General features: G+C 40.7%; 1 protein-coding gene across 1 annotated transcript in view; it reads left to right on the top strand.

Annotated features, from left to right (window-relative positions):
* nr3c2 (nuclear receptor subfamily 3, group C, member 2) overlaps window positions 1-17805 on the top strand; it is a 78999-nt gene extending 61194 nt beyond the window's left edge. Inside the window, exons 5-9 of the mRNA XM_061253189.1 lie at window positions 1638-1952; window positions 3663-3807; window positions 7739-7869; window positions 12337-12494; window positions 13914-17805. Of these exons, the coding sequence (XP_061109173.1) occupies window positions 1638-1952; window positions 3663-3807; window positions 7739-7869; window positions 12337-12494; window positions 13914-14069 (905 nt within the window). The 3' untranslated portion in view covers window positions 14070-17805. The remainder of the gene's footprint in view (window positions 1-1637; window positions 1953-3662; window positions 3808-7738; window positions 7870-12336; window positions 12495-13913) is intronic.
* The last annotated feature ends 220 nt before the right edge of the window (window positions 17806-18025 follow it).

Here is an 18025-nt window from a genome sequence, read left to right as displayed (position 1 = left end):
AGTGTAGATAAATACAACATTTGATGGATCAGTTGGTCTTTTGACAGACTCTGGGACACTTTGTTGTTGGTTGGAGTGACTGCAGAATGGATGATGAGTTCTTGACAGACCCTGTCTGAACACAGTTGCATCTCTTGATGTCTGGACGGGTCCAGAAGTGCCCCCTGGCAAAATTCTCAATGTAATATTCTAGTTGGCTGTACAGTTGCTTTTGAAATTTGGTATTGCTATTGGTAAGTTAGACAGTGTGTGTTACATTCAGGACAGTATGTGTGTTTTTCAGACCATAATTATTTTGGATTCAGACACTGTGCTTGATTGATCTTGCCTGTTGCAATAGGGCCAACCAAGAGGACCAGAAGACATGAACTTGAAGTATTTCATAGGTTCCAATACACCAAACAAGCTTAATAAAGTTTAGAAAAGTATTTGAATCCAAAACAATTTTGTATTTGAGCCAAGCCTGGTGTGCATGTGTGTGTGTGTGTGTATCGTCTGTCTTTTGCCATGGACTGGATGGCCTTGTATCATAAGCCTGGAGACATTTTTTGGGCTATTTCTCTTTTTGCTCTTATCCACTCTGCCACATACTGCCATTTCCTAAAATTGTATTAGTGCTCCAATCCAGCTCCAACCTTAAGGATTATTACTTGTTATTATTTGGCAGATTCCCTCACCCAGAGATGCTTACAAAAAAGTATGACGAAATGAGGCACAAAACAATAATGTACCTATGTAAGATTTCCCTGTAGAAAAAGGCTTGTCACTGCAATTTTCACTTCCTTAGCATGGAATCTTAAAAGTGGACGCAACACAACATCCAGTATGACAAAGAAATCTATCACGCAACACTTTTTTTGCATGGATGAAAATTGTTTCTCAATTGTGAGGAAAGATTTCATGTATTTAAGTCTTAGAAAAGGAAGGCTGGAGCCTGCAGTACTTAGCACAGTGCAGTCATCTCCAAGGTTAGGCAGTTTGCATTTCACTTACATTTCATACACTGGTAAGGGTTTGCAGGTCATAGTATGCGATTTTAATGCATGACTGATTTTAAAATATGGAGGGCCACTTTAGTCAAGGCCAGCTTGTTAATATTGTGCGTTCCTGAAAAAGGAAACAAGTTGTTCATTTTTTTTTAACTTTTGTTACTTGTCTGTTGGAGATGGCTCTTTCTGATTGTGTTGCTCTGAGCTTAGTGTGACCTTTGGGAGCAAAAAAAAAAAGAAAAGAAAAGAAAAACGTAATGGAAAGTTTTTTGGCTAGATTTTCGAATAACAATTGAAGATTTTATGTAGAAAATGCAAACCCTCAGGTATTTATGTAGAAAATGCAAACCCATGAAATAAATCTATTATTTTTTGTACTGTATTATGTACAGATACTATTATATTGAATAATTATATGTGCATTTCCTTTTCTTTTTTTTTCATAATAGTTGGTAATGACATTAAAGTACATTTAAACTGAAAGTGCTTCTGAATGAAATGCAAATAACAAAAAAGGAAGCCATTTTGAAAACAGGAACAAAACTAGAGATATAATGTATTTGCCTGGAGTGTTTCCTGTGGAGGTTCCCTTTAAGGACGGTGGACGAGCAGTGTTACTGAGCAGCCTCACTCTTTCTCTGCCTACAGCACGGAAGTCCAAGAAGCTGGGCAAACTAAAAGTAGTGGGTGACGACACGTCTCTGCACGCATCCAAGGAAGGCCAGACGTACCTGACGCCGGAGAAGGAGCTGAGCAACAGCACCGCCCTGGTGGCCCACACGCCGGTGACGCCGTACCTGTCCCCGTCCATCTGCAGCGTCCTGGAGCTCATCGAGCCCGAGGTGGTCTACGCCGGCTACGACAACTCCCAGCCCGACACCACCGACCACCTCCTCTCCAGCCTCAACCAGCTGGCGGGGAAGCAGATGATCCGGCTCGTCAAGTGGGCCAAACTACTTCCAGGTCAGACCGGCGGCTGTGTTTCACAAAATGGCGGCTTGGCGGTGACATAAAGTTCAGCGGGAGAGGGGGTTGGCCCCCGAGGTCACATTTTAATCCCGCCCGCTCATGAGCTTGGTCTGAGGCATAATAAAAATAAGGTCACTCTTTGAAGACTCGAAGAAATACGTCTCACATATCAACAGATATCAGTTTCTCTGTGGCACGGGATATTCTTCTCTGAAACTTTCATCATATTTCACGCTGTAATTCAATCGCACTTAAACCAAATTTTCCTCCCTTTAATATGTATCCCATAAAGTGAAAACATGTAATTATTATCTGATGTGGGATATAATCGACGGTTAATGATTTAAGTTTCAAAAATGGTCTAATCTAATGTGGTACTTTTCAAATCCTCTGACCCACTGAGCCAAGTGGTCCCCTCCCAGATACCGGGATATCATCTTTTGTGATGTTTAATATGCTGTATCACAAATATTTGATACTTCCAGAGTGTCTGCTTGCTTTATCCAGATGTATAAATAGATGGCCACACAGGCGGCCGGGCAGACTGTCTCGTTGACTTTGAAAGCGCTACATCCTACTGCCTACGGCATTTGGTTTACATTGTGAAGTGAAGCCAATAGAAAACAGAGGAAGTTCACCTTCATACCGCCAGCCCTGTCTCTGCAGTGCCACTATCTGACACTGTTTGCGATCATGCCATCTTATTACAGGTCACTGTATTCAATTATGTGGCATACTGTAGCATGCATAAAGGCTGTCAGCAGCCTTTTAAATATGTGGGAGGATTCTAGCCCTTATGCTCTTTTTTTATTAATTATGAAACCATTTAGAATGGGATTAGGTTTGTTGTGGTGGTGTTGGCACATTAAAAACATTTTCGCTTCCAACTGTGATAACTTCCCAAGTTTTATAGAAGCCAGTATACATTACTTTATATGTACTGTGTGGGCAAATATAGTGCCTTTGTTCCTAGCCTATGTTCGTTTGGCTTGCATGCAAATATTTCATGACCGTTAGTTACATTTTGGCAAATGGCCCATGAAATATATTTACACTGAAATATGAAAATGACTGTCGGAAGGTTTGAGGGTATTTCAAACAAAGGGGCTCTTTTGTGTGCTAAGGGTGTTTAATCTCTACATAAATTAATAACACACCGCTCCCCTGCTGTTATGAACCTGTGGAAGTGTTGCTTTTTCAGTTGAATATTACAATACAGTATTCTGTTTGTAATGAACCTTCACTTGTGTTATGCACCAACAGCAATACATTTTTACGACAATACATTTCACTTATCTCCTGTATATTAGCCAGAGGTGGAAAATCCTGGTTCAAAAAGTCCTCCACAGTATTTTGTTCCAGTCACCAGGATTTAGTTTGAATTCCGGTTGGCTGGGGCCTCTCTGTGTGGAGTTTGCATGTTCTCCCCGTGGGTTTCCTCCCACAGTCCAAAGACATGCAGGTTAGGCTGATTGGAGAGTCTAAATTGTGTGTGAATGAATGGTGTGTGTGCCCTGCGATGGACTGGCGACCTGTCCAGGGTGTATTCCTGCCTTTCGCACAATGTATGCTGGCATAGGCTCCAGCCCCCCTGCGACCCTGTTCAGGATAAGCGGGTTAAGATAATGGATGGATGGTATCTTTAATGTGTTACGATGGTCCAGTTGCAAACGGGATCCTCATAAGTCTCTTGTTTGTGTGCAGGTTTCAGGAGCTTGCCAATCGAGGACCAAATCACTCTCATTCAGTACTCCTGGATGTGCCTGTCATCTTTCTCCCTCAGCTGGAGGTCTTACAAGCACACCAACGGACAGATGCTGTACTTCGCCCCAGATCTGGTCTTCAATGAGTAAGTTGCGGCTATTGTACATAGTAGATGGTTGCGGTGCAAACTGTTCACAATGCCTCCTTTTTGTAGACTGTTACAAAAACAAGCCGCAGAGGTACACTGTGTATATGATGGTACAAATATGAGGTACACGAACCCTCAAGTGTGTAAAGTGCGGTGAATTTGATTTATGAATCAGAACACGATTAAGGAGCAAAAAAAGATATGAGGCTAGGCAAGCCTTCTTCTGACTTTATCTTTTGTTTTTTCAGCCATTGAATTTGGAGATGATGTCAGAGAGCAGACTCATTGTTCTTTGCTTTATCCCACTAAAGCACTTTTGCAATGACTCTTTGAACATGACGCATTTGCGCAATATGAGTTTCATAACCTGGAATTGTACCCCCCCCCACATCTCATTCACTTTCACCTCTCAAACTCATTTCACACACCTACCCCCAATCACCCCTCCCCCTCACCATTCTACCTCAGCTTTTATTGGTTATATAAATCACTCTTTTTGTAACCAGAAAACGCTTCATAACGTATGACGTCCCTTCTCTTTTTTGTAACGCCTTACTGCCCAAACCTTCCCCAGTGACCGCTGATAAAAGTGCGGGTAGTGTGGTTGTGCTTTGTCCTTGCCAGATAAATAGAAAAATAAATGAAAGTATAAGTGCTATAAATAGACCAGTGCCTAAAGAATCAGCTCCAATACAAGCAGAACATGAGAACAACATGCAAAACCGTGTTGAGGTTGTGGAAGCTCTAAAGCCTTGGGACTGCTCTGCCCACACTGGCTTAATGACTCAGAGGAGGCAAGAGGAGAGCGCCCCCTGCAGGTCAAACACGAAGATGCAATTGTGACGTTCTGAGAAAAGGCTTTTCAACACAAGAACATATTTGCATTCATAATCCCGTCTTCTAATTGAAGTGAGTCAGTGTCAACCCTTTGAAGATTTGAATGTCCTTCAAAGTAGTCACTATTTTCTTGCTTTATGTTTGAGTTTTATTCTTGTTAGTATACACCTGTGTACTCCTTACAAAAGTCCTTCAAGTACAGTAAATCACTGGAACTCTGACAGAGTTATTGCGTCCTTAATGGCCTCAGTGAGTACGTCATTGCACTTTGCACGTCGCCCTGGATAAGAGCGTCTGCCAAATGCCTATAATGTAACGTAAATGTAATGAGTACAATTACAAACGTCAGCTGCTTTTATCACTGAAATTGACCTTCAGTAGCAGACCCTGTCGATATGTCAACCTCCCTGACTTCACTGGAGCCCTGAAGTCCAGTGACCTCATGAGGGTTCAAGGTTCAAGACACTGTTGAGTCTAGCTGCTCTGATGTAACCTTATATTACTTTGTTAATTAATGTTGCTGGGAAATAAAGACTGGAAAAATGTCACTCAGAAATGAAATGAAGTTTACAACCTGCATATTCAAAATTAGAATAGCGTTGTGCCAGCATTGCAGAAGGCACAACACTGCCTGTAAGGTTTGTCACTAACAGTGACTTATGACGACTGAACATCCTGCAAGAGGTTTTCATAAATTTCAAATCAATATTGGGCCAGAAGAGAAGAGTGTGCCAATGGTATTACAGTGCATCATTGTCACATTCAACCACATCCACTGACAGTTTACAGTGATATGGTGCAGTGAACTTGGATCTAGTGTGCTTTCAACACTACCCAGATCTACTCCATAAACTTCAAGGCTCTGGTACTTGGTGTGACAGTAATGTTGCGCCTCAGAAAATATCTCACAACCCCTGGTTCTCCTGTTAAGAATGAAGATGCGCTAATGATGTAAAACAGTGCCACTGAGAGACCTCATGTAAGGGTGTGAAGATAATTAATAGTGGAACTTTCTGGACGTTTCTGTGAGGATAACACCTCCATCTAGTGCTCTTTTCCTCTCTACTCTCCGAGTGAGTTTTGAGAGCTTAGAGTTTGGGAAGAGCTTGGTTCGTCCTGTACATCCATGGATATAGCTTGATCAGACTGAATTCCCCACAGCAGTTTGGGTTTCCACAGCAGCGTGTGTAATGGAATGTAATGGACTGATTCTTTGAACTGTATCCCCCTAAAGTTTCTCAAACATGATGATAATAAATAAATAAAAAACCCTCATATTTCTGTTATATTACTTCACCGGCGGCTCTTTAGCCCTTTTCATTGGACAGTGGATGACTACTGTATGTGACAACTTCACCTTCCTAAACTTTCCTGTTTTAGAAATCAATTCCAAAATGCATAAACAATCATAAAAGAGGGGGCAGTCAAGTCATATCACTGCTGATTTACAGTGTAGGTGTTTCAGCAAGTATGCCACTGTTGATTTACAGTGTAGGTGTTTCAGCAAGTATGCCACTGCCGATTTGGGTGTTTAAGTATGCAGTACAGGTGCACTACAATGCATTACAGGGTTTTTAAGGTCTATGTGAGTGTGATCTCATTTGAAGACTGCTGTGGTCAGAGGTGCGTAAACATTCTCTGTCTAGCTGCTTTGTGATTAGGGAAGTAGGTTACAGGTTCAGTTTAGGTGAGGCTTTGTGAGAATGGATTATGTATAAAAATAAGGTCTATAGTCTAAATGAGGGCATAAGCTTAGCAAATAAGTAAAAAAAAACTATTTGCATCATAGTTTTATGTATTTCACAAATAAATTTCTAAATAAACCGCCTAGAACAAGTGTGCATTTATTTAGAACAAATATTCAGAATACATAAAGAAAGCTGTGCAGCATAATTATCCAATTTCACACACAACACCCCTTGAGAGAAGGATTATAAACTAATGGGATTACTTAAACTCTGAGCAGCATTTTTTCTGTAATTAGAACATTAAGTTTTCTCTGTACCATAGAGCAGGTCTCAAGGCCAGACTGTTTACAGTGAAAGAGGGGATTTCTCTGCTTATGTAATATCTGGGTTTGTGGTTTTTCTGCTGAACTGTTTCAGGTCACACCATCACGCATCAACTATGCTCAGTTCTGTTATGGGGGATTTTTCTGTGCATAATGAGATGCCAATCACTTCCTGTTGAAAACCGAAGAATATTAATATGATAAATCCTTACCTTTTAAACACAGTGCAGATGCCCAGTTACAGCTAAACTTTGAGTTGTGAAACATATGTCAAATAAACCAAAGAAATATATATAAACATGAAAATATATAGCCCTTTCACATTTGCAAATATCTTCCTAGTCTAGCGCATTCTGAATTATGACTTGGGTGTGAAACGAGGTGTGAGAAGCATGTTTGGCTTTGCACGAGTTAATCATACGCTTGTTAGCCTGGAGGTATGCAATGTTGGTTCCGTATTAAACTACCGGCCACAACATGCAAATAGCATTCACAGCCATGAACTTTAAGTAGTGTCAACACTGCTGACATTTATTTATTTCATTTTCATTTAGGATGCCCGGAACCCCACAGGCAACCACAGCCCCTAACCTTCTTCGTTAAAGCTCTACTCAGTGTGCCACATTGTATACCTACATGTATAGTATATACTGTACCCAATGCTTAATAATGGGAAATTGGACCTAGTTCAATTGTGTGATTCTACAGATGACCACATGGCTTTTGCAATGAATAAATAAATTGTTAACTCTGGTCTTAGGTGCATTACATCGGGATTAGAAAATCTACAGATGCTGAAAGTACTGTACTTGTATTGGACAAAACTGTATTTTTATTAACCTTCCGGAAGGATCAGCGCAGGGCCCTGTCTCACAAAGCAGGGTGATTGAGTTCACAGGATACATGCACTGAGTAAATCCTGGAATGCTCATGAACCTGGAACATGGACTGAAGTAAAAAGAGCTGTACTGAGTGTTACTCAGTGCAGTTATCCAGCTAAGGCGGTAATCCTGCTTGGTGAAACACACCCCCGGTTGCGTCTCTCGCGGTTCTGAAGGCCCTCCTTCTCCGTGTTCCCAGGGAGCGCATGCAGCAGTCGGCCATGTACGAGCTGTGCGTGGGCATGCGGCAGGTGAGCCAGGAGTTTGTGCGGCTGCAGCTGACGGATGAGGAGTTCCTGTCCATGAAGGTCCTGCTCCTCCTCAGCACAGGTGAGTGTTTCCTCTCCCGCGACACGCAACGTTCGCCACATCGCACACCGGCCGCATGAGGCTCTGTGACGGTCACATACACATCAGAGATGGGTAATCCACGCTCAGGAAGCCAAAGCCCCAACTGTATTTTGATCCGGTCACCTGGATTTGCTCATTAACATTTCTACAGCCAGGAGGTAGAACTAGTGAAATCAACTGGCTGAGTTCATGGCAGGACTTTTATGTTCTGACCCTGGACTCCCCACCTCTGCTTGTGATTGGTGAGCTCTCAGTGGCTCAACTTGCTGTTGGTAGGTAGCTGTGGTTCTGGGCCCTGCACATATTTAATTTTAATTTAACCTTTATTCATACGGAGCTGGTTGACTAGTTATTTGCATCTTTGCTCATTTAATCATTATTGTTCATTCCCAGGACCCTCTCTTGCTGTGAGTGCTATCCACTGCACCACCATGCTGCCATTATGCAGTCTCTATGGGCTCCATTGTAGACCAAAACACACTTTTTAGTCCCGGCCATTTGAGGACCCACTGCCTCGGGGCCCTGGGTCGTCAGTCCACTATTCCTCCCCACTGCAACGCCCCTGCTAATGATTATTCTTCTGTCAAGGCAAAGCACCATCAACAAACACTATATCAAGCAAATAAATCTACTCTGTAAGAGTCATTGATATATACTAGCTCTATACGACTCCATTAAGGGTCAGTTATGAGCAGCGGGGTAATGGCCATTGACGTTTGAAGTTGGCCATGCCTTTTAGTGACGTCTTATTTTATCATCTGTTTATTTACTGACGTTTCTTCTCAAAGGACAGGCTTGATTATCACGCGAGAGAGAAAGGTCAAAGATTCAGACAGACGCCTTTAGATTGGCTTCCATTCTGGTGTTTATTTCATCGCTTAACGGGAAATCACCTTCCATTTTAAACACCCAGCAGGGATCCTCGCATAGTCTAAACAGGAATGGTGAAGGCTGTAACTGTTGTCTTTTTCAAAGCTGTACGCAGACCAGAAAAAGGCTGCTTAATCATATTTAATGTACACATAGATCTGAATCTCAGAAAACTTTTGTTAAAAAAATTTACTAAATAAAATAAATAAAAATGACATTTTTTAACTTACAGCTTACTTAATTAGTGTCATTTAGCTCAATGGGTAATATGGGGATGTCTCTCTCAGCTGTGAACAAAGTGTAATCAGCTTGTCACCATGTTATTCGCGTACACACGTGTGTGTGTGTGTTTGTGTGCGTGTTTCTGTCTGTCTATGTCTGCCTGTCTGTCTGGCAGTTGCAACTAAATGCGGTCGGCACACAGCTGTTGATTTGAATCTACTGGGTGATGTAACACGCCAACCATAACTCTCCACATTACAGAGCAAATTGAGAGTGATGTGTCCATGAGTGTGTGCTTTGTGGCTTTTGGGTGCAATAATAAATAATGAAACCGGCTGAAAAAAGGTGAGGCAGCTGTCGAGACCGAGCGGGGGGAGAGGAGGAGACTGATGTGAACAGCGCAGAGAGTTATCTGTGTGCAGGGAGAGGTGGTCGGGCCGCTGTCTGTTTAAACACAACGTGATTTGTGGAAATATTTATTGGCGTTGTCAGGCACTCGGGGAGGGAGACGCTCGCTTACGCCAAATAAGGGTGCACCTTCCCAGCATGCACAGAGGTGACGGCAGCCCCCATGTTTAAGCTCTCACCACAGTGCTGCTGGGATGTCTGCGTCAATTGGTTCCGAATATATTATTTCTTTGTGGGGGAAGGGAAAGGCATTATTAGTTTATCAGTGATTTATCACTGTTAGCTTTGTCATCTGATCAGACAAATCAATCAAACAAATTGTTATTTCTTTATTGCTAGTAACTTAATTTGGAGGCCTGTCAAGTCCTGTTGTATACATTGACCCACCCCCTCCGCAACCTACAGCAAATATTTCGAAAAATATGAAATGCATTTTACACGTAACTGTTGCTGCTGTAGAGTCGTCCTTCAGCGCCTGTTCGCTGAAGGTTATGAGGAAGGAGGAATAGGAAGTAGGGAAGGGTGATTAGGCATCGTGTTGACGCCGAGACGCTGCCACACTTCGCCCCCAACAGTCATTGTCGTTTTCGGCTTCGCGGGGCTAAAAGTGTCGCGCTCATCCGTCTTGCTTTTACCGACTCCCAGGCCACCATTTTGGAGCCCTTCCAAATAGCTGCGCTGTGCTCAATAAGTCAAGTCAAACTCTGGGCTCTGCTCCAGCAAGCACTGTTTTTCTCCACTTTCTTCAAACACGGGGGCTGGCTTTTCAAGGAAAAAGAAAAGCGGAATGAGCTCCGCTTTGAGTCTTCTTAGAGAGCAGTGCTTTTTTATCGGCAGATGAAGCTTCACGAGCATTGACAAGCCGTCTGGGCCAAGACGACGGACTGTTTGAGACGATACTGTCTGATAGCGCACTGTTTGCAACACCTTCGCAACTGTCAGGTTTTTTGTTTATATAAATATATTATCCAGCAATGTTCATTCAGAGAGTGAAAATAACTTCTGCTTGTATATGCCATTGATCGTATTGCATGTTTCAGTTCATATTCCAACTGTGGGTTTTGTTGATTTATTTTATGCTTTCTAGACGATGGCAGTATTGATTTAAAATATAATGCCATCGAGAATGCCAGGGGACGATCAGTTTCCAATAAATTACTCCTTTAATTTGATTATGCGATTATGTAAAAGAAAAATATTTGCATTGACGGTGAAGAATCATTTGACAGTGAAGCTTGCATTTTAGCTTCCAATACCGTGCTCATAAAAAATGTGGCTACCTACCAGAACAGCTTGGGTTGCGGTCTTTGCGGTCCAATGATGCAACAGCAGGACGTCCACAAAGAATTCCAGACTACAGCATGCTGGTTACAAATCAGACTGCGGATGTACAGTGCTTGGTTTAGGTCTACATAGGGCTTTAGATTTATAGCAGTTGCCATGGAAACATACATATTGTATACTGAATTCCCTTACCAGCACTGCTTTGACACTTACCATTCTGTGCTTGTCATAACACATTGAGTTTTTCATTATACAGTACAGACAACGGTTTTGTGCAATACATTTGTTGGTTGTGGTTAAACTGGTAATATTTATAGACTGGCCTATTTCCTGACTGCAGAACCATCTGGTGGGAAGTACAATAGCGCTCTCATTTAAGGGAAACTGCATCTTCCTGTGACTCACAGGATGTTTGGGCCTATTAAATGCTGGGAATGTCTGCCCAATTTGTCAGCATTAAATCACACGCCAAATTTACTGTAAAAAGCCACAGGCCCCTGACTGGACTGAGAATCAGTGTCCTGACCAGGTCAATGGCTTGTTTACCCTTCACTGAGGAAAACAACTGACTGTGGGCCTGGCTGCATGTTTACGCCAGCGAGCGGGTGGCGGGGAGAGGTCAATAGGTGGGAGCCGTGCCGCGGGAGAGGATGGTTCCGGAAGAAATCCGGACGCGCCTTGGCACAGGGTGTCTCCGCACTGAATTTAGGGCTAAAGTCAGACACAATAGGACGCAAACAGTCGTCACCTCGATTTTACAGTAGCTAACTGTTCGTGCAGTCTTATTGTGAGTCATCTGAAAGGATTGGTTCGCAGAATGACTGTTTTGCTGAATCCTGTCACGACCTGACAGTTGTTTGTGAGTATTTTTCTGTTTCTTTTTGCTCAGCTGTAATTGGTTTATGGCCTTTTGAAAGGAGGCTTTAATGCCGTAGCGCCTGTTACATCCTTGTGTGTTCCTGCAGCCTCAACACTGTGGCTGTTAAAGGAGAGTTGAGTATTATATTATTGCTAGCAAACCGTAAGAGAAAAATATCACATAAAGCATGCCAGATTTATTTATTTATTTGTTTATTTATTTAATTTTGTACATTTTCATCCTGTGGGCAACTGAAATGGATTAGTCTAATGAACATAAGTAGAACTGTAGTTACTCCTATTCACATTAGTTATTCTTATTCACAAAACATATTGTGTCTGATGAATATAATTAAATAAACCTTGTGCAGAGACCCCTTACATAGCAGACCGATTACCTGCCTCCCTTTCACTGTGACAGTATGACACAGCAGCAGAAGTTTGCAGTGCTCACCAAATCCAGCTGCAGACGTGTTCTGGTTGCCAGATCCGGACTATTTTCTGGGCCATGACTTTAAAAAAATGATTGATATACTGTAGTAACTCAGAAATGAAAGAAATCTAGCATCAAAATTACCTAGGGAATTTTTTTCTTCCCAGAGAGCAAGGCCCTTGTTTTATTTTCATTAGTGGACACTGTATATACCCATAAGAGACCATCATACTGAGTGAAACTCACAATTTGTGTCCATAAGCTAGAGAGTGACTATATCACAGTGCTCATAACTTCTTGTTATTACATATTGTGGAACTAAGGCTGTTGTGATTATTACCCATCTATAAGGTTTATTTTTAACATTGCAGTTCCCAAGGAGGGTCTGAAGAATCAAGCAGCATTTGAGGAGATGAGGGTCAACTACATCAAAGAGCTACGCAGGTCAGTGGGGAGGGCCACCAACAACTCCGGGCAGACCTGGCCACGCTTCTACCAGCTCACCAAACTACTGGACGCCATGCACGACGTGAGTAAGCCCAGAGCTTCCAGAAGTGTTTCTCCAACACTACAGCAATACAAAATGGCCGCTCGTGCTGCTGTTGAACTTGACGATGATTCAGCGAGATTTAAAACTTAACAGAACCATGTCGGTGAGTTTATCCGCGAAGCCGGCGTGCCTGTTGCACACCCCAACAGAGTAACAGACGAAACGCTTGTCCACACTGCAGCTGCTGTACATAAAGAAAGTTTCGGAATTTTAATCTGTGTACAGTACATCAGAGTGTTGTGAATGCAGTCCAGTTTAATGGCTCTGTGGCCTAATTTATAGCCCATCACGTTATACAAGAAAACAGGCCAAGCTTCATGTGTTGTGCTACTGTAAGAGACCTGGGGTTACAGAGGGTTGGTGACAGGGTTCACCAGGGATCTAATTATACACATTATTAGCTTCACTGGGCCTTTCTATATGATTTTGAAGGAAGTGCTGTCTCTTCTGAATTAAGAGTAAAGAAAGTTTAAAAGTCATTATATTTTAGTATTCTGTGATCAATACTTGATTAATGAAAACAATATTGTTGCATTACACAAGCAAAAAGAACATTCTGTCATCCTCGGTACAGATTAATATGGCAACATGTACAATAACACAGAAGTGGGTAAGGATTAAGGGAAGTAATCAGGTCCAGTTGGAATTGATTTTAAGTTTCACCCACAAGGGACAAAATTAGAGGTAAAACAAAGTTGGTTTATTCACAGTGACCTCTGTAAGACCTTTGAAAGTCTCTTCTCAAATGGGCTGTTGTTAGGTAACAAAACAATCAGAGGACTGAGACAGCTTGATAGGTATATCCTCATATTTCCAAATCATATAATTTCCCAAAACCCAGACCTGTATGAAGAATTCCAAGAATGCAAATAAGGGCTTATGCCCTGTATGCGAAAGTCCAAGACTCTTTTCAATGCCGGACATCATTACAGGGTTTGACTTTTATCTAGTCTTCTCCGTCTTTAATATAAGATGGGATCCTATACAAAGCAATCTTTCTGCACTCTCTGTGGCCTATCCTGTGAAGGACATTCAAAGCCAATATTTCATTTGACGACTGTTAGGCTTGAGAAGCTGATTAGAAAGGTTGACTCAAATAGATTTTCATCTTTCCTCTGTATTGTTTTTATAATCACTCAGTAATGGTTTCTCAAAAAGTCTTCAGGCCACAGAGGAAAAAAGAAACCATTTAAACCGAGCTAGACTTTCTGTCTGTGTCATTGCACAATTTAACAATGGTACAGCACTGAGGTAGAACATTTTTGCTAACTTCTTCCTTTTTTTCTTGACAATTTGGCCCAGAAAGACTGTAAGCACTGGATGTGCTGAGGCTACACAGCATTGGCCTGTTGGTAAATGCTTGAAATCTCAGAACTGATCTCTGTGTCATTTCCCTAGTTGGTGGGTGATCTTCTGGACTTCTGCTTCTACACTTTCCGTGAGTCTCAGGCCCTCAAAGTGGCCTTTCCTGAGATGCTAGTGGAAATCATCAGCGACCAGCTACCAAAGGTGGAGTCAGGACTCACCCAGACACTCTACTTTCACAAGAAGTGACATCGCACCGGAGCCTCTCAGAGGACAAAGGGCATTGCCTTAAAGTCGCCCGTGCCAGTGCGCCATACCCCCTCCTTCCCCCTCCCATGTAAGATGGGAGAGAGGCTCGTTGATTGGCCGTGGCTGCTGCTCGTCAGTCGGCGAGCCAATCAGGAAGGTCTTAGGAGAACTGAAAAGCACTGGAAAGGACTCGAGTCGTATAAGAGAGCATCCTGCCCCCAAAGGCCATGATTTTAACGGAGTTGAAGCCATACAGACTTTATTTTTTGGTCACACACAGTCGCACATACAAACACGCTAAATTACTTACCTCTCCCTGGAAATCAATCAATAACTGTGGCTTTTATATAAGTAGTATCAAATGCTTACTTCACTTTGCAGTATATTGTTTTGCAGTCCTGCAAAATTTCAAAACAAAACTGTGTAGGAGAAATGATAGACCATTTGCAAGGGGAATACATGTGTGGGCATTTTCCAAGGGCTTTATAAGTTTAAGTTTATAACTGTTTAATAAAAAAACCGGTACAAATTGATAGTTTTTAAATGAATCCTAAATCCCTCGTTAGTATGTATTATGCTACACACATGTGCATGAATATGTAATCATTTTACAACAATCAACATTTTACTGATATTCAATCTGTATAAATATATACACTATATTCCACAACAGAAAACATTTAACATGAAATAAAAGGCACTGTTAGAGGACACCAAGTTAAAGTCAGTAGAAAGTAAACTGGTCAGATGCATTGTTTTCTGAACTAGGTGACATACATTGAGAAGTTCATTGTATGTTAGTAAACTTTTTGTAGTGCAGTAGAAAAAAGGTGCAATTTAGCTCGACTCGCAATACAATATGACCCTATTGTTTTTGTCTCATGACATGTGTGTAACTGATTTATACATAATCTTTGCCATAATTAATGTACTTACATATTAAAGCCAAGTAGTTTTTTTTTTAATAGTCTGATTATCCAAACAGTTAAAACCAGCTCTTCGCGAAACCAACAAGTGCTCAAAATTGCTTTATTTCTAGGTTCCGAAAAAAAAGATTCATGCAACATTTCTATGAATTATTGTTGTGGTTTTTTAAATTGATCAACATTTTATAACAAGGTGCTTTTTCCTACAGCAGACACAAAATATCTGCAGAACTGTATGCTTGCTGCACATGTACAGAATGTAATTTGATAGAATATCAAAAATTCTGAAATGTTCAGTTTTACTGTAGCACTTGTTAGAGGAACCTTGGAATAAAGCGGAACCAGCATGATCGGTTTTAGTTAATGCTGAATCAATATATATTTCAGCTTACCTGTAAATGGCATTGCTTCAAACAAAACAAAAAAACTATAACAAAATATACTGTAGGTTAATGTTGTATGGAAGAAGCAGGCAATGCACAATGAAATTGATCCGTGATACTGCATATTTTGGTGCGTTAGTGAGCAGCTTTCTTGTGTCATACCCCTTCATTGTTTCAAAAGAGTCTGGAAGAATGTCTTCATTGGACCATTTTCTTTTTCTTTTTATATCATAAAAATGACGGTCCAGACTCTGTCAACCAAACGACAGACAACAGTGGATGGAGATGTAAACTGTGATGTGATTGTGTGTCTGACTACAAAAGGTGGGGCAGTGGTTGTTTTGGCTTCCAAGAGCTAATCTGAGTATATACTCAGAGCAGTCTATTGCTCTCGCAAAGGATTACGGACTTCCTTCTGTCGACCTGAGATTTAACACAGAGGAATAACTGTGACACTTGGGGCATTAGTATGTGTTTTAATGTTCAAAATGTTATTTACACTTTTGGTAGTTGCTCTTTAACCCCTGATTTAACATTTGGGCACATTTGTGTGCCGTCTGTTCTTGCATCAGGCAGTCTGATGAAAAGGTATGTTACAGCAAACAATTATGACATTAGAAAATTAATGAAAGAATTAAAAAGAAATTTCCAGGCTTTTACAAATTATTTTTGCAATCTTTGCTGTTCTGTATATTGCTGTATAAAATATTGTGAAGGACCTGAAATAAGCTGTAAGAAGTTTTTTTTGTTTATACACATATATAAACAAAATAAAAGATACTAATTGTTAATGGTTCATAGGAAGAATGGGAAAGTATTTTTGAAAGATCTCTATTTTGTTGGAAAAGAATATTTAAGTACTTTGTCTAAAAAGAGCATTTTTTATGTAAAGTGAAATGTTTATGCATGCTTGCTGAAGAGATGTTTACAGTGTGTTCATGAAGGGAAAGTTGTGCCTTTATCTTATATTATTGACCATTTTCCAGTATCCGTTGTAAATAACCACAGTGAATAATTTCATTTATTAGCATAAAACATTTCTACATCATGGACTCTTGTTGGAAAACCCATAGTTTCTGTAGCTCCCCACAAATTATACTGATGTGCTGTGAGTTTTATGGCATATAATGGTGCTCACATCCCCCAATAGAAGCCAATAGTACAGAAAAGTTTGAATGACCATAATACTCGTTGCATCACATGGCAGGCACTAAATTTGCTAAAGGTAAGATTAACAGAGGGCAAAGTGTTCATTCACTCTGGATTAACTGTGAACTGAAAATGTTTTTGTACTTTTCACATTTTAATTCAATGGATCCCTTGAAGGTGATTGGAATAAAAGCTGTACACCATAGAAGGCCTTCATTGTGAAGACATACTCTGTCATCACTTGAAAGTAATGTCTTTTTTCAAAAGCATTCGGAAATCAGACCTGTTAGCCATACACAATTCAATAACACCATTATAACAGCAAGCAGGCATTTCATTTTCTGCATTGTGTGTAAAGCCGGATTTTTCTACAATAATACGGAATGGTCTTTAGCATGCCTATCTTTTCCATCACAGCCTTTGCTCCCAGTAACATTTTTGTACAAAAGTTATTTTTTTCTAATTCTCAGCAATCTGCAGAACCTAGATAGGGCACAGTGCAAAGACACCAGCCGGTAGATCCAGTGGTAACAGTTCATAGCAAATGGATGTTTATACGAGGTTACTGCAGAGTAACACATTGACATTTTCATTGCTATTTTAAACCCTGCCACAGCAAAAACAAGTAAGCAAGGATGGGATGGGTAGCAAAAAAAAGGAGGAATGATAACTGTTCACAATCAAACATACAGTACATCTACACAGCCAGGTTTAGAAAATAATATGGTTTTTATTGCAGTAAAGGTAGTTAGCTGTTTCTGAATTGTAACTGATGTGTATAGTCATAAAACAGATTGAGCGAGTGTGATTCTGCAGATAGATACTTGGTTTGAAGGATAGTAATCAGGCTGATGGGTCAGACAGTTTGCACTACTGTATCAGTGCAGAGGAAATGTGTGGATGTCCTAACTCATAATCCTGGTTTCCCCCAAACCTCTTTGAGTTGAAATGCTATTGAAGTGGGAACTGCGGTACATAGTACGTGTTTCTGTTTGATCCAAGTTCATGGATTTCGCTATCAAGCCATATACCCATTACAATCCTCAAACTATCTCAGCTAATAATCATTAGTTTTACAAAATACGACTTTTTAAACTTTTTTCATCCGATACTTTGTATAATATCTCTCTGTCACTCTCTGCAGTATATAAGCACTTTTCATTATAACATCAGCAGAACAGTTCATACAAACAACTTACTGTGTCTCTTTTACGCAGATATGGCTATAACTGTATTTCTAAAAATTCCAAGGGATTCAAATAAACCCTTTAACAATGACATGTGTTTTCATCTTTTCTTTTTTTATATTTGTATATTTGAACCATGTAATACTGGCACATTTAAATTTTCATATTAGGTCATTTCACTCACAGTTACTGTTTAAATGGTCCACATGTCTGAAATGTCCTAGTGTAAAACCTATTGTAAGCAAAACCAACACACAAGATGTAATGGCATGAAAGTGCTTAGCTCTTGTACAAAATTAATTTGATAAAAC

The sequence above is a fragment of the Conger conger genome, chromosome 8 (assembly GCF_963514075.1).
Source record: "Conger conger chromosome 8, fConCon1.1, whole genome shotgun sequence".
NCBI classification, from domain to species: Eukaryota; Metazoa; Chordata; class Actinopteri; order Anguilliformes; family Congridae; genus Conger; species Conger conger.
Note: the sequence above shows the minus strand (reverse complement) of the source record. Positions and strands in the feature narration are given on the sequence as shown.